The sequence below is a fragment of the Phaenicophaeus curvirostris genome, chromosome 3, assembly GCF_032191515.1.
Source record: "Phaenicophaeus curvirostris isolate KB17595 chromosome 3, BPBGC_Pcur_1.0, whole genome shotgun sequence".
Taxonomy (NCBI): domain Eukaryota; kingdom Metazoa; phylum Chordata; class Aves; order Cuculiformes; family Cuculidae; genus Phaenicophaeus; species Phaenicophaeus curvirostris.
In genome coordinates, this window is record NC_091394.1 from 21,501,349 (window position 1) to 21,517,014 (window position 15,666).

Genomic DNA, 15,666 nt, shown 5'->3' on the forward strand with positions numbered 1-15,666 from the left:
TTTGAACAGATTGAGCTGAACCACATTTGTAAGCCTTCACGTTCCATTCTAGATAGCAGCAGGTTCTGTTATTTACAGTCGGATGAGGGTTTTTGCAGTGCTGATGCCTTTATCCTAAAGAAGAGAGAGAAGATACAGTGGCTTGATTCTGCCAAGACTGTAGTCTGTTTATTAATTTTCAGTTGTTGTTCTCTAGGCTGCAGTTTGGGTGCTTGTTAAGATTGTGCCTGTTGGTGTCTGTCAGCAGTAAGTAAGTGTGTGTGTGCTGTAAGTGGGGGTGTCCCAGTCTTCCCATGAGCTCTGCCATTTTTTACCCTTACAGCTGATGATTTGCTCTCTGTTACTTGGCATCAGTAAGAAATGCTTCCTACCGCTTTAGATTTTTGGTCTTTTGGGTTCCGCATGAATGTGTGTCTTGCTTTTTCCTGCATGGTGTGTGCAGGTGTAACCTCTGCTTGTGCCAGGTATGCACACATCGGTGCAGCGTCCACGTAGAAGCTGACAGAAGACCTGTCCACTCTTTTATGTGAGAAGTGTTCCCAGCAATATGAGCTTTGGGAACTAGTACCCCCAAAAGATGACCTCATTAAAGTTTATTGACACCTTTTCATTTACAGCTTTTAACCTGCCTTGTGTTTGTGAGAGAGATGAGGTCTGGGTCTCGCCTCCAGGCAACTTGCTCATCACATCCTGTAATAAAACGTCTTCAAACAGCAGAATACTGGAAAAAGCCAAATATCAGCACTGCTCTGTATACATGCAAGAGTGCTTGTAAAAGCATATGTGCAAATGTTTATCTCGTTGCCAAGGCTGGGATTCATATGTAACTCTGTGGCTCAATAGTTGTCCACAGTGCATGGGCTTAACTGCCTTGGAAAACTTAAGCCCCGGTTAAATTTCCTGTTAAGGCCAGGAGGGGCAGAATTTCAACTGACCTAAAACTATGCTGAATGAGTAATTACTTTTTGGGATTTTCTGGAGAAAGATCTTTTCAGTCTTCTTTGGGAATAACCTTTATAAAAAGTTAAGTTCTCTTAAAGGTTTGTACTAAATCAAGAAATATTTTAATAATAGAACAGGTGCTGATTGTAAGCTCTGGGAATTTCTTATGCTCAAATTTCAGCCAGAGGATAAATTACTTGCTTAGGGAGCAGACACTGCCTTTGCCAATTATTCAGTCTCTAGGTCCTTTCTCAGTTCTAGTTTCTTATTAACAGAAGACAACCAAAACCTTCCATAATCCTGCCTGAAACTTGTCCTTCTTTATGTTTCTCAACAACAGTGAGAGCACATCCTCTTTGTGATGATCTCCTGAGCTTTCTGCCAAATGCCCCAGGGAGGGAGCTTTTTTCCAGGAGTTTTAAATTGACCCTAAACTTGTCTACATTGAGGTGAAAACATTCGTTTTGTTCCTCTGGCAGTCCTCTGATGCTTAGTGAGCTAATATTGCCTTTTATGGCCTGTTTGTAGACTACAACTCCCAGGAACCTCTGGTCTTTAAAACCCCGACTTGATGGCGAAGTAATGACAGTACAAGTCTCTGGATTAGCTCATCCTGAAGCATTTTTCAAATTTTTATTATTATTACTGTTGAACAGTTGCTTTGATATCCGTCTTCCTGTGATTCCATTTTAACTATATATCTATCCTTCGCTATGAAGAAAGCTTGGAAGTGTGGACCACAGGCACCCAAACCCCCAGAAACTTGAAAAACAAAGTATATAAACTATATATAAAGTATATAAAAATATACTTGCCTTTTACACTTCACATTTTGGAACTGTATCATACTTGGATGATCTTTTGTTTTGTAAGAAAACAAATAGAAACAAGTATTGCAAAACAGTGACAATATTTTTTCCTCTCTTTTTTTATCCCTGTTTTAGGAAGGCATGAGGTGCAGTCCTGGACAACAGCTACCAAGAAATCCGTGTGTCTCATGTGGCAAAAAGTGAAAGTGCAGCTAATGCAAAGCATGTCTTTCCTCGTTGCTGTTTTTTGGTATTGCAGAAGGCTATACAGGTTTTTAGCACAGCTACTGAAACGGTAGGTTTGCATTATGCGGACTTTAATCTATGACACTGTTGCTTATTTCAGTAAATACTGACCTTTGACAACTCCTCTTTGACACCTGTTTTATCATTTGGATTTCAGGTGGAGCAACTACCTTCAGAGAAAACTCATAAGTAATCTTTTTTTGTTGTCATTCCATATTCATTAATCTCCCCTGCAACTACCCTTTAGGTGCAGAACAGCAAAAGATAACTAATCTGTCAATTAATCTTGATGTAGGGAATCTCAGTGTGCTGACAGAGGTTGATCTACTTGGTTATAGTGCAAGAGAATGGAAAGGAGAGACAAAGCAGGCCAAACTCATGAGGGAGGTAAGAGTTAAATTCTAATCTCTGCATGGTGGGGGTGGGAGGAAGCAGTACCTGAGAAAGGAAGAACACTCTCATTGCAAGCAGCTGCTACAGCCAGCACAGCCTGCTGCATGGGCTGGTTAAAGGAAAAGCAAGAGAGAATCATGAATGTGATTGCAGTGGAGCAGTAGATCGGATTTTAGTCTTCTCCAAGATCCCCCCTGTAGCACAAACGACCTATGCAGTGGCAGGAAAAATAATCCCAAGTGCCACAGCCCAAATAACTGAGTCTTAGGCACTGTCTTCTGGGCAGCCTTTGATTTAAGGTAAAAACTCTTCCTCCACGGAGGAATGAAGCCCGCTCATTTCTCTGAAGGTCCGTGTGACAGTGCTTGGCACCCTCCTGAGCCACCCCTGAGACCTTCCATCCGGCTGCATCAGCTGCAGCTGGGGGCAGGCAGGGCGAGAGATCACATCTGACCTGTTCCAGGTTAGGTCGGTGCCCAGTGGGCAAGGAGCAGCGTGCTGGGTGGTGGCCATCCCCTGCTTTCATGCAGCATCTCTCTGCTTCAGGTCTGTGCCCTGGGTCATGCAGCACTGCCGTAGCACTTTCTGGTCAAGGCACTTAGCGCACCAGCATCTTCTCCTGTACAAGGCACTGCAAGAAGGATACATATACAGGTTAACTACACCTGGCAGCTACTGCTGCCTCATATCAGATGCAGTTCATTCTCAGCACCTCAGTCAGCTGCTGCGGGGAGGCTGGAGGCAGCCCTGGGCTGTGTGAGGAGGTGAGAGCCTCTGCTGCTTGTGGGCATCCCCTAATACTCAGTGCTGCTCTTTTCCAATTCTCTTCCTTTTCTTTCCTTCTATGATTTTTACTCCTTTACGTGTAAGGGGCTTTTTGTAGGTTTGGGGTTTTGTTTGGTTTTTTTAATTCTCTCTTGTATCTTTGAGCTGCTAGCTGTGACCATCTTAATAATTAGACTTATCCTTGGATTTTAATTTCTCTCACTTAGCATCTTTTTATCTGAAAAAGTTTCTCACAGTTTAGAACGTTTTCTTCATAACCATAAGTCGAGGTGACAGGGTTGTTCTGCAGCAGACTGGGCTTTGACTCATGATAGCTGAACTCATGAGCCAAGGACCTCCTAAATTCATCATTTACTACTGCTAGATACACTGTTTTTTGTCAGCTCGCTGACTTGTTTTTCAGTTGTGCACATTGTGGAATATGCTTACACCTGATAGGCAGAAACAGCAGCTTCACTTCCCAGAAAAGACATACATATTTGCACGTGCAGTGTGCTGTTGGCAGCTGTGTCTTGGTGGCTGTTAATGGAGGCAGTTTGGCAGGGGACATGGTGAGAGTAGTGGTACATTATGAAGGACCCTGACCAGTGCTTGAAGTAGGAGCAACACCACAGCATCCTAACTTGTGACAGGGATGGGCCTCCAGGAGCAACGTATTTTATGCCTTTCTTTTGACTATGTTAAGCCTTAGTCACCAAGATAGGCTCAAAGAACACGGGCTCGATCATTATTTTTCCCATAAAACTTCTAGCTAAAGTAGCTATACCAATGGTAGAGGAGTAGTATCTGTTAAAGCAAGCTCACACTCAAATCCAATCAGTCGGCTAACTGTGACCTTTTGTCCTGCTATCCTCATGGTCTGGCATTTCAGACCAGCACAGGACACATGCAACCCTGGGTCCATATTTTGCATAATCTAATGATGGTGGGAATACTGTCCCTGGTACGCTGAGGGAGATCAAAAAGACAGAGGGGGCAGGCAATACAGTAGTAATGGGAGACACCAAGTAGCTATCTGCACCGGCAACAGCTGTGGTGTTGAACATCAAGGTGGTGTCAATGATTGTTTCATGGAACAGCTTTTCAGCAAGCCTTTAGGAAAGGAAGAAACCATTGGCTTGGTCCTGAGTAGTGTTCAGGAACTGCCTCAAAATGTTGCTTTCTAGTTTCTGTTGTTCTCTGGAGCAGGAATCAGCACATACTTGTATTCAACATCCTTGCAAGAACAAGAAAGCAAAAAAAAATATTACAATTACATCCACCTTCAGAAAGTGAAAGTATTTATGGTCAGTGTATTTGACATATAGCTTTACGTTAAGGTATTGGAATCCCAGAATAAATGCATAACAGGAAGCACTTTAAGGGTAAATGGAAGCTGATAAGGTTAAACAGCAGCATGAGGGAGTTATGAGAAAAAAGAAGATACCTTCTTGAGGTATCTGAGGTTGTGTCCAAATGATGAACAGAGAAAGGATCCAACTTTTCCAAATTAAATGCAGGAATACAGCAATGATAAAAGTGCCCAGAACAACATATAGGGCCAAAAGTGATTTGGAGTAACAAGTAACAAAAGATGGCAAAACTTTTAATAAATTTGCAAATAAATACTGGGCAACAACATTTTCCTTTTGGAAATGCACGAGCCTTCTAGATGATGAGAGCTGAGAAGGGGAGTCCTTTATATAGAGCACCCAAACTGTTGGAGCAGCCTGTGTAGCTGTACATAGAATTCTCTTTCAACGTTATTTCTCTGCCAGTTTATTGATCTGAATTGTCTTGCCAAGGGCTCAAAGCAGTTTTTGCTGACCTCTTTTGCTTTGGTGACCATATGAATGTTTATGCTAGCAACAGTGGAGAGAGTTGCTGGGTTTGGAGAGAGTGCAGAATCTCTTGAGGGTCAGCGCCAGGTTAAGGTGTTTACAAAAACCATGGTGTTGGAACATTTCTGTATATATAAAACTTAAAAATATACTCTCTCTTTCCTCTAGCTCCCTCTTACGAATAGTTTGGAACTGGATTCCAATCAACATGGGTTTTATCCAAGGTCCAGAATTTTTATTGCTAAATGGGGTTTTTTTGGTCTTTTTCTAGGCATACGAAGAATTGTTTTGGAACTATCATATCAAATACCTGCGACAGGTCAGGAGAGACAACTATTGTGTACTAAGAGCGGTGCTTTTCCAGATATTCAGCCAAGGCATTCCTTTTCCACCATGGATGAAGGAGAGAGACATATTAAAGGTAAAATTAATTTCCTAAATGAACAGGATTTAGGTGATCCTGCAGTGCAGAAGGAAGCTTTGTTCAGTGTGAAAACTGACATGCCTGCTATGAAAGCTGAGGAGAATAATTATCAGAATTTAAAGAGAAGTTTTTCAAACTCTTTAAATTACACTTCATTGACAAAGTGTCCTTGGTGTAAATATACCGAAGCGAACATGTTGCTGGAGCAGCAGGAATCCTGTTGGGGCTCCAGGAGCTCTCGCAGGCGACAGCAGCGAGGAGGTGGGGGGCTATAGCTGCTGCCTGTGGAAACATGCATGCAAAATGGAAGATGTCTGTAATCCTAAAAACCTCATTGAATTTGGATCTGTCTAGCTTTTTCTATTTTTTTTCCCTCCATGTGTTATATACTTGACTGAGAGCGTATTTTCTTCCTTTTTCTTGGCTGATCCTCTTTTAAAAATTTCTTAAGGACATAGCAGTAAATGGTGTTTCCTTCTTAATATGTAAGTTGTTCTGAGGCCCATTTATATTTTTTGTTTGAATCGTACAACCAGAGAACAAACCCATAAATTAACCGTAGAATCATAAATTAAAATGTGTGTAGACAAGTTTATATAACTTTATGTATCTCTAGTTCTTGTTATGATTATGATCGCTACTTAATTACTGTTTGTTTTTTTCCCCAGCTCCCTGAAAAGCTTTTGTATTCTCAAGGCTGCAACTGGATTCAGCAATACAGTTTCGGGCCAGAAAGATACACAGGTCCCAATGCTTTTGGTAAATTGCGCAAATGTATGGAGACATTAAAGACCAATGTGAGTATTTAGGAAATGGTTTAGTGGAATAAAAGAAGAGGATTGAGACTGAGTCAGGAAACTGCTCCTGGTTACATATTTCTATGGCAGTCACCCTCTCTCCCAGGTTCAGAGAGCTGGGCTGCTAGGCAGGCCATCCCCTATCCTGCAGGTGAATCTGGGTTTTGGGATTCTACTAGGTTAAGTCCTTGGCATCTCCCTGCAAGTTAGGGAGGCTGTCCTCCCCACAGCTGTTACTGCATGGCTAGTTGGGTCTTGCCATCAAGTGGCTCCTGCAGTACCTCATAATTTTGATTAAAAATAACAACATGCTATATGAGGTCCTTCTGGAATTCCTCCCCAAATGGGAAGAAGCAAACACATAGTGCATTTTCTTTTCCAACCATTGACTTTCCTTTGCTCCTATCTCCATGAAATGATTTATTTATGCAGTTTTACTATAGTTTCTGTCTGTAGGCTGAAACACATGATTACAAAGACCTGTCAGCTTTACTGCCTCCTCTGCTCAGAACAGCCAGATTGCCCACATTCCCAACCAGGAGTAAACTCTTATCTATACATGCGGAACTTGGGGACTTAGAGTAGCCTCAAAGCCTTTTGAAAGCGAGATAAAATACTAACCTGAAAAATTCAACTGTACACCTTCCTTCAGCTCCTCTGAGATTTCTGCATATCTGCAGCAGTGTGAGCTCTGAACTGTTTCTACTTACTCTGCCACAAGCTGCATCCACACCTCCACCCTCTCTTCCCTGTCTTGTTCCTGCCGGGTGTTTGCTCTGTATGCAGTTCTGGTTCACAGTCATCAAGTAGATACTAGTATTTGCTGGACTCCAGGATTTTGGCCAAGATTAGATTGAAACTTTTTTCTGTAGCCATCCATTATCCAGTATATCAGACCTTAAACAGTCATCTGTAATTCTACGCTACACTGTAAAGTTCTGCATTGTCTTACCAGAGCCGCAACAGCTTATTTTACTGATACGCATTTAAGCTAGTTCCTTTTATGCAGCCCTATGTATATGAGCCACAACTCTGTAGTTTTAAATGCTATTATCATTGATAGTAATTGTTGCTGTTTTTTGAAAGAAAGGCAACCACAAATTGCCTGACTTAGCTCTAGAAACAAAGCATTGGAAGTAAAAAGAGGGAATTAAAATAGAGATCTGGTCCTTGTCTCTTGACTGCAAACTTGCTGTGCCACAGTGACAGCTGCCTGTCTTCGTGAGATGTGCTGCTGGTTCTTGTGTACAGTTACCATTCTGTTCTGGTAACTCTTCACATTCGCCAGTGTTAAGTTGTCTGGCTTTTGTTTTTATCTTGTGGTTCTTTGTAAGTCAGTGTTAGTTCCACAGCGTGAGGCATTTAAATTGGATGTTTGTACAGCAGCAAGTTTCAAGTCAGTAGAGTGAACTAATTCATACAATTAAAAAATTACTGCAGAGCTGCTGTATTATGCAGTGCGCTGTTGTTTGGCATGGTGTCTAGCTCCCAACTTAATTTTATTTTTTAAAAGATGTTGTTTGGTCAGTGTGTGAAAAATGCTAAAGAGCCAGCACTGAGAGTTAGGATTCTGTTGCATTTAACTATCTTCTTTACTTACTTCTTTCTTCAGCAGATACCTTAGGAAATGTTCTGTGTTTCCATGGGGTTTGCATAGCCAGATTTAGTAAATATTGCTTAGTCCCTGAGGCTTATAGATGTACATGTCTGCTCCAGGTATGGTTTTAAGGTACAAAGGGGAGGGGGAAGTGGGCACTGCCAAAGGTGTTTTAAGCCTTTCAAGGAATATTAGTCATACACCAGCACACTTTTTTTCAAGAGGCTTTTTATGCACCCCAAACTGGTGAGTCTGGGCCTCATTCCAGACTTGCCTCCATTGACCAAGCTGAAGCATAGCGCCTGATTGTTGAATAAGCTGGAGAAACTTGCACCTCTGCTGCCTTTCCCAGCTCCATCGTCTTGTGGGCCTCAGCCTGCAGATGCTGTTGTGCCTGGGCCATGGTTGGTTAGTAGGTGCTTTACACTCAGGACAGGCTTTTCACTTAGATAGGAGAGGTCCTCTAGCAAAGGGCCAGTAGTGTTTCATTGATTTCGTCTCATTTTTAACTTATAAGGAAGGTCTTAAGGAACGTGTAACGAGATGGGGGATCTGTTTCTCGATTTAGGATTCATGGGTAAATTAGATTTTTTGGTGCTGCATTTCACACTTCATGGCCACATCAACATATAGATGATACAAGAATAAAATTAACTGAAATTCGTTTGAATCCCAGTCATTGAGCACCATCTCTCACTGTGATCCCAAAAAACCTCTCAGTTCCAGATGACTCTCTTCAGTTGCTGTGTTCAGGACTGGATGTTTTAAGCTTTCTGATTTCATACCCAGGCCAGTATTGTCTCCCAGATGGCCCATTTTCTGGACGTGGCACTGGCTATTGACCCCTCTAAGAGCAACAGAGAGCTTGGGAGCTCTTCTTATCAACTGTGAGCAGAATAAGAAATTCCTAGCTCATTCATGTCCCATGCATGTCTCTGTCCTCTCCATTCTGGTGCACCTAACATCTTTCGACCTCATGAAGCAGAACGCACTAAAGACATACAAATGTGTACATTTCATAATGCTTCTGAATTGGTCAGAGCATCTAAAAACTCCAAGCTAACTCAAGGACAGAATTCGAGGATAACTTTAATATAAAGGGTACTATAGAGGAAAAATCACTGAATTTTTGGAGGCTGTAAGTTAAAAATAGGTCAGGAGTCATTACTTAATCTAACCTGTGCCTTTGGCCTGGTGTGTATGTCTGATGCACCACATGACTTTCCTGTAAGTTCCTGAGGTTCTTTCAGTGGTTATGCCCCTTTCAGAACTGACAGTGATGGAGAGTGGCTTTTGTACACAGGAATTAGATTTGATTTCTCGTAGACTATCATTAGTATTTAGATGCTTGTAGCTGCCTGTAGCAAATAGGTTCAGATGGATAAGTGGAAATTGAAATATTTATGGCTTTCACTGTGGACTCCAAAGAGCCATCTGGTTATTTGCACCACCATTTGGCAGCAATAATGGTGTAGTACAGACTGGTAATTGTTCCTGTTTTGGAATATTTCATATTAAACAGAATTATTAATAATTTTATTAATATTCTTCTTCGTGCTTTCCAGTGGACAGAAATAAGTACTACTAAAGATCATGAAGAAAGAGGAAACATGTGTAATACACTCTTTTCTGATGAGAGCAAGGAGCACAAATTGTATGAGGCCATAAAATTCATCATGCTGTACGAAGTCGTCGAAGCCTATGAACAGATAAAGAATAGGGAAGTACCCATACCCAACCTTTTTAGCCGCCTTCTTGCTCGTGATTCTTCATCTGACCCTTTGAGTTTCATGATGAATCATCTGAACTCCATAGGTGACTCTATTTGCCTAGACCAGGTAATGTTATAAATGAAAAATACATCACAAAACTTATTCCATCTGTGACGTGATTAGGTGAATATGTTGTACATCATCCATAGTAACGGGCTAATTTTTTTTTTTATTTGATATATGGGGAAGTGGACTGAGTATTTATCTTCCAGGAAAGAAAATGTAGTAAAATGAGGTGGGCAGTTTTCTTGCTGGGCAAGAAATAAATGGTGTAAGCTATCAATGATACATAGTTTAGAACAATGATACATATGATATATCAAATAATTTTAGATTGTGCATAATAAACTTGTTGTTTCACTTTTTCCTATCTGTTCTGCCATGCCAAACTCTCTATCATCACTGACTTTTCCCTCCTCTCTTTGGTTCCCACTAGATTTTTACGTCTTTTAAGTGTAGGTAATGAGAACTCCTTTAATTGTTCACCTTTGTATGTTATTTGTTTCAATTTTTTATTTAGCAAGGAGTTAAGTACTGACATCTAAGCTCCACACTGCCACTCTGCAAATAGTTTCACTTTCCAATGGGTGAAATGATTTTTTATAACAGCTTTCAATTATGAAGTCAACTGTAATGTGTTGCAGTCAACTTTAGGAGCTGTTCGATTGTAACTGGACAAGTTCTACTCTATCTGGCTATGCCCAAGGATGTGAGCTTTTTCCAAAGCATTTTTTTCAGATTAAACAATCCTTTGCAAGAAGTGTCAATGAAGATGCCAGTTTTCAGGTTTCATATACGTGAAGAACAAGGAATTTTTTTTCCTTTAACATTGTAATTTGTCTCATGTAGCGAGTGATCACAAGGTGGCAGGCTTCCCATTTTTCAAGGAGTATCAATCTTTTAATAATACCTGGTCCTTTCCTGCTCCCAGTAAGCTGTGTGAGCTGCTTTTGGGACCAGTTGGTGTATTATGACAGGTATTTCTGAAATGTCAGGTGTTAACCAGAATATCCTCTACATACAACAGAGCAATGGAAGGAGTGTTGGAATATTCAGAATACCCCAAAACATTTAATTTTCTTATTTCATTTATAAAAGGGCCCCTTTTAGTCCTTGTCTGCTGTTTTGAAGGCAGGTGACTTGCCTTCACATGGTTTATCATCGGTTTTGTTTTCTAAGTCTAAGAATAGATGTCTTACAGACTTTTTTTATCTTTAGGTTGAACTGTTTCTTCTTGGATACTTACTTGAAGTAAAGATAAGAGTTTACAGACTGCACAGATTTAACACTGAGGAATTTGAAGTAAACTATCCAGATGAATACCGAAGGGAATGGAATGAGATTTCTCTCCTGACTGAGGATGACCATTACTATCACATCCCCCTTTTCAGAACATGAAGGACCAAAGACTTTTTTTCCTTTGTATAATATAGTGAGTGACCAGTTCCAGTGAATTACATTTCTAATTGGCAGAAGTAAGATTTTGAGAATGCTTGTTAATGATTACAGAATGATTTATGGATTTATAGTGTAGATGTTTTGCTTTCCCATTACAGCTCAATTCACCGCCAGTCAACCACAGAAAACTGAAATATTTTGCTCTACTGCCTCAGGGAAAAGCTTCATATTTGATAGTTGTCAGACAAAAAAGATTGGACTGCATGGCAAAGAAGGCAAAGGCAACACTCAGTTTTCCATTGCTAGCCTAAGGGTTTGCTCTGACATCTCTGGATGGGTTAAACTTAAGTTCCTAAAGCAACTACTGACTTGACCTTGTCTGTCTCTAGCTAGGGAGGATCTATCACCGAGGAAGCAGACCCCTGAGGTGCTGCAATTTATAGTCCAGGCAATTAAACTTGCAATGAGTTGGGGCTACCTTCGATGGAAGGATCTAAACTGGGGCCTCTGCGTAGATGCTTCAAATCACATGTATCTTCCACCGTTGCTGGAATGCTTCCCTCCAGGGATGGGCAGAGCAATTGGCTGCAGGTTGTACTTACCCCAAACACGTGAAATTTAGCTGTCTGCACTCAGTGCTGGTATCTAAAGGATATACCAGGGGAAAAAAAACCAAACACACATACACACAAAAGAACACTCGCCGGATGAACAGATCTACCTTACAACCAAGAAAGGTACATAAGTTTTCCAAAACCTAAAAAGGGCAATATTAGTTAATAAGTAACATGCAGTGGAGTTTGACTTGGTAGCTATCAATGAATTTTTGTCAACTTGTAAAACCTTTGAGGGTGATTTCAGCAATACCTGCCAAGCGATACAAGATTTCTTTTGCAATTTATCTGAGAAAGCTGTGCACTGAACACATTCACAAACACTGGCTTTTCAGAAAATATTAACTTTCTATGCATTATGTGCATTTGGCAGTGCATGTACCTGTTATATCCTCCGTGTATATATTAAAACCTTTACATAATATTGCTATCCTTAGTTTAGACCTCAGTGTCTGAAGAAGTCTGTCTGGGATAGCTTGATGAGATTTACTTTATTAAATGAAACATTTTGTCCGATACTGTTTTCTAAAAGAATCAATTGTGTTTTAATTCTTTCCAAAATGAAGGGTCTTAATTTGAACAAGTAATTGGAAGGATATAGCAGATCTTACAAAATATTTATGAAAAGCTAAGTTTACAATCCCATGAGCATACAATAGTATTGAAAAAAAGGGGTTTTATTAAGAAGCAAAGCCTTTCCTTATGCTAGAGATATATGGACAGGCAGGTTGGGTTTTAACCCCTGCAGGACAAAATACAAGCCCTTATCAAAAATGTGAATAGAGCCTGCAGGAGCTAAAGCAGTTGCATGAGGTAACTAAATAGTAATGCTTGGAGTGCAGAGAGACTGCTCGGTTCCTTTGTGTAAAGGAAAGCAATTTTATTCATTATAGTCCTTTTATTTGTATGTATATGTATATATATTTATAAATACAAACACCTGAGTTCTGTATTATAACAGTTTTGTTTCCTGAAAGTTTTTCAGTTCAGTTTTGTTCAATAATTTGTGGCTTTTAATTAAGAAGGCTTGATATCTGTAATAATTCAATCTCATCAAAACCTGCGTATCAGATACTTATTTATTAAAAGATACTTTTCTTCATTGAACGAAGTAACTTACTTATTTCAGATTTGGTTCTGCTCTGCATGGGGAAATGCTATAATGTTTGAGAGTAGGGTATTGCTATCTATTTTGCATCAACAGTAACATTTACTGCTACCAATAAACTTGTCTGTATTTTATTTGTGTTTTGGTACAAGCAGACATACCAAAAGAATGATGTATTTTTATAGAAGGCTTTTTAATAGTTGGCATATTATGTATGAAAAGGAATACAAAAGCAATACAGCTGACAGTGTTAAATTTTCAAAATCTAAATTTTTGTAATCTTGAGCGTATTAATAGAAGGGGGTTAATAAAGATCCAACAGAGACAGTGGAAATTCTCTCATCAGTTTTTATGTTTGCATTAATCTCTCTTCTCTAGATGTCTCAAGTTAGGTGATATTAATTTTGTCCCAAATATCCAGAAAGGACGTGTTGAAACAGATCTGCTGGCTTATCAGATGTCAGAGATACTAGCTGAATCATGACAGGAACAAAAATGGGATGTGAAGAAAGAGGAACTTCCAATGAAGATAATTGTAAGTCTCAGAGATAAATGCGGAGAGGTGTCTACGCAGGATCTTAAGAAACTGAGACAAGTTTGGGGCTGCACTGAGTTTTAATCAGGTTGTTGAATAATGTATTTTACATATGTATAAAGCAAAAATAAATATTCTTTAACATATGAAGAAATCTATGTATATACGTAGTTATATGTGTATGTATATAAAAAGGAAAAATACATTATAAAAGAAAATAATCCTGAGGTGCATCTGGAACTAACTGGTACTATGGAAGTGACAGGTGCTGCAGCATTTTTTCCAGTGAGTGGCACAGACAAGTTGGCTGTACAAATCCAGAAGCACATCATTACCATTTTTTTTTGTTAAATATAGTGTTGTAGGCAGCTAAAGTTTCAAGTCAGGATGTGTTTATTATTTATTGCTGCTGGTTTAGCAAGAAAAAGAAAGCATACTGAAACCTCAGCAAAGGGTTTGGATTTTTCCCATAACTTGAAAATATTTGTTAAGAATGTAACAGAGCAGCTGAGGATATTTCTATCTTTTATTATAATGGGGAAAAAAACACCATGTTTTTTAACATAATATTTTTTTAAAATTATGTCTCAAATATATGAACCACAATCCATTTTTCATTTTAACTCCAAAGCAAAATACTGGCAATATCGAGTCTTCAGCCCTAATATTGGAATTGCTTCTTTACTAGCTTGTGGCTACTAAGTTGAAGTGAATTAAAAACTGCCCAGTGCAGTTGTTTGCTGGCAAGCCTACCTGCTTAGTCTCAGGGTATTGAGCTTAATACCTAGGTGACAGGTTTCAAAAGCAGTTTTTAATTTGCTTAAAGCACAGATTTAAGAAATATGTATGATTTCAAATGAGCTTAATTGTTCAGAAAAATAAAGATACGTCCATTCTTTTCAAAACACAGAAAATTCCTATGAAGGGGTTTGGTTTTGCCAGTAACTGGACTTCCTTGCCCCTCTGTACTTCAGCAGTATTAGATCAGTCTCACTCATAACCCTGTTACGTTAGTCCCGTTACAGCACTGATATTTTCTGGAGTATTCATTTTTCTGAAAAGCTCCTGATTCTAAAGTGGTCAAGTAGGGATTTTGGTGCCACAGAAGCTCCAGTCCTTTGGCTTTTGAGAGGTTTGGGGTGCTTGAAGTCCTCCGTGGGAGGAGATAAACTCCTTTCATTTTGGGCCTGATTTTGTGAGAGGGCGAAATATGGGTCTTTGAGGATCCCTTGAAATCATTTGGGAGATGAGCCTGATGTGGCAGCTGGGGCTGGAGGGGTGATGCTACCTGATTAAGAGGCATTCATTCCCGCTCACAACATCCTTTGTGGTGTTAGTCCAAAACAGATATTGGCCAGGGAATAGGCAGGATTGAAGAGGCTTTTTCAAAGATTTTCTGAAACTTTCTAAGGAAAGCCACACACCCCAAAGATACGAGGTGATAGACCTAGCAGGGACAACAGATGATAAATTGAGAAAACTGTCTCCCTGGGGCTTAGCTGATTTGCATCTCTTTTCATGAACCTTTGTGTCAGGTTTGCATCAGCCAGGGCTAGTGGGTGAGGAGGAGGGCTGGAGCATTGCTGGGACTGGTGGCACGAGCTTGTACATGTTGGTCAATGAGGGTGGGAGGGAAAAATGGTAAACATGAAAGAAGCAGGATGGATACTGGATGCTTTCATATCAGCATCTTCCAATTTTGCATAATTTAAAGGTTAATTCCTCGGAAGGATATTTAACCAAAACATCTTCCTCTTTAGTGAAGCATTTGGCCGTAGATTAACTCTTTATTGAAATGTAGAGGCAACTAATTTGAATGCACTTGTGCAAGTTTCTGTGTAGCAACTGCTGAAGTCAATAGCATATACAGCAGCTAGTAAATCCCTGTGTCCTTTAAGCAAAAGTTCTTATGTTCAGCTGAATGTTTTCCCCTTGGTAGGAATTATCAAGGTTTGTGATACTGCATCTTACGAATTTTGGAAATGATCAGCCTTTGAGTTTCAGATAAGTACGGCATTTAGCTCAGAGGGATTTCATACTCTTTTTACCTATGCAGTAGATGGCTTGCAAGCATCAGAAAATATATTTCAATAAGCTTGGTTCTCCTGCTGACTCTTCGTCACACTAGCCCAGGTGATAGTAGTGGGTTGGCCCTGGCCAACGGTCAAACACCTGCACATTCCCTTCCACCCCAGCAAGACAAGGCAGAAAATGGGAAGAACAGGAGCAAGAAAGCTTTCAGGCCAAGATAAAGACAAGATAATCACTTGCCACGTATTGTCATGGGCAAAACAGCTGCAGCTTGGGGAATTGAACTTAATGTGTTGCCAATTAGCATAAATATTTAATTATTGATTAGGATATTGGGAAACAAAAAAAGAAAAATATTAAAGCAATTAGAGACAAAACACTGCTCCTCCTTTCT

General features: G+C 39.9%; 1 protein-coding gene across 3 annotated transcripts in view; it reads left to right on the forward strand.

Annotated features, from left to right (window-relative positions):
* The window catches only part of OTULINL (OTU deubiquitinase with linear linkage specificity like), a 28,334-nt gene extending 14,536 nt beyond the window's left edge, over positions 1–13,798 (forward strand). For 2 of the 3 annotated variants that reach the window (XM_069853489.1, XM_069853491.1), the window contains exons 2-8: positions 1,887–2,046; positions 2,155–2,186; positions 2,293–2,384; positions 5,268–5,417; positions 6,089–6,217; positions 9,380–9,652; positions 10,805–13,798. In XM_069853489.1, coding sequence (XP_069709590.1) covers positions 1,887–2,046; positions 2,155–2,186; positions 2,293–2,384; positions 5,268–5,417; positions 6,089–6,217; positions 9,380–9,652; positions 10,805–10,984 — 1,016 coding nt within the window. In that variant the 3' untranslated portion in view covers positions 10,985–13,798. The remainder of the gene's footprint in view (positions 1–1,886; positions 2,047–2,154; positions 2,187–2,292; positions 2,385–5,267; positions 5,418–6,088; positions 6,218–9,379; positions 9,653–10,804) is intronic. The other variant, XM_069853490.1, reaches the window with a different exon arrangement.
* Positions 13,799–15,666: the final 1,868 nt, after the last annotated feature.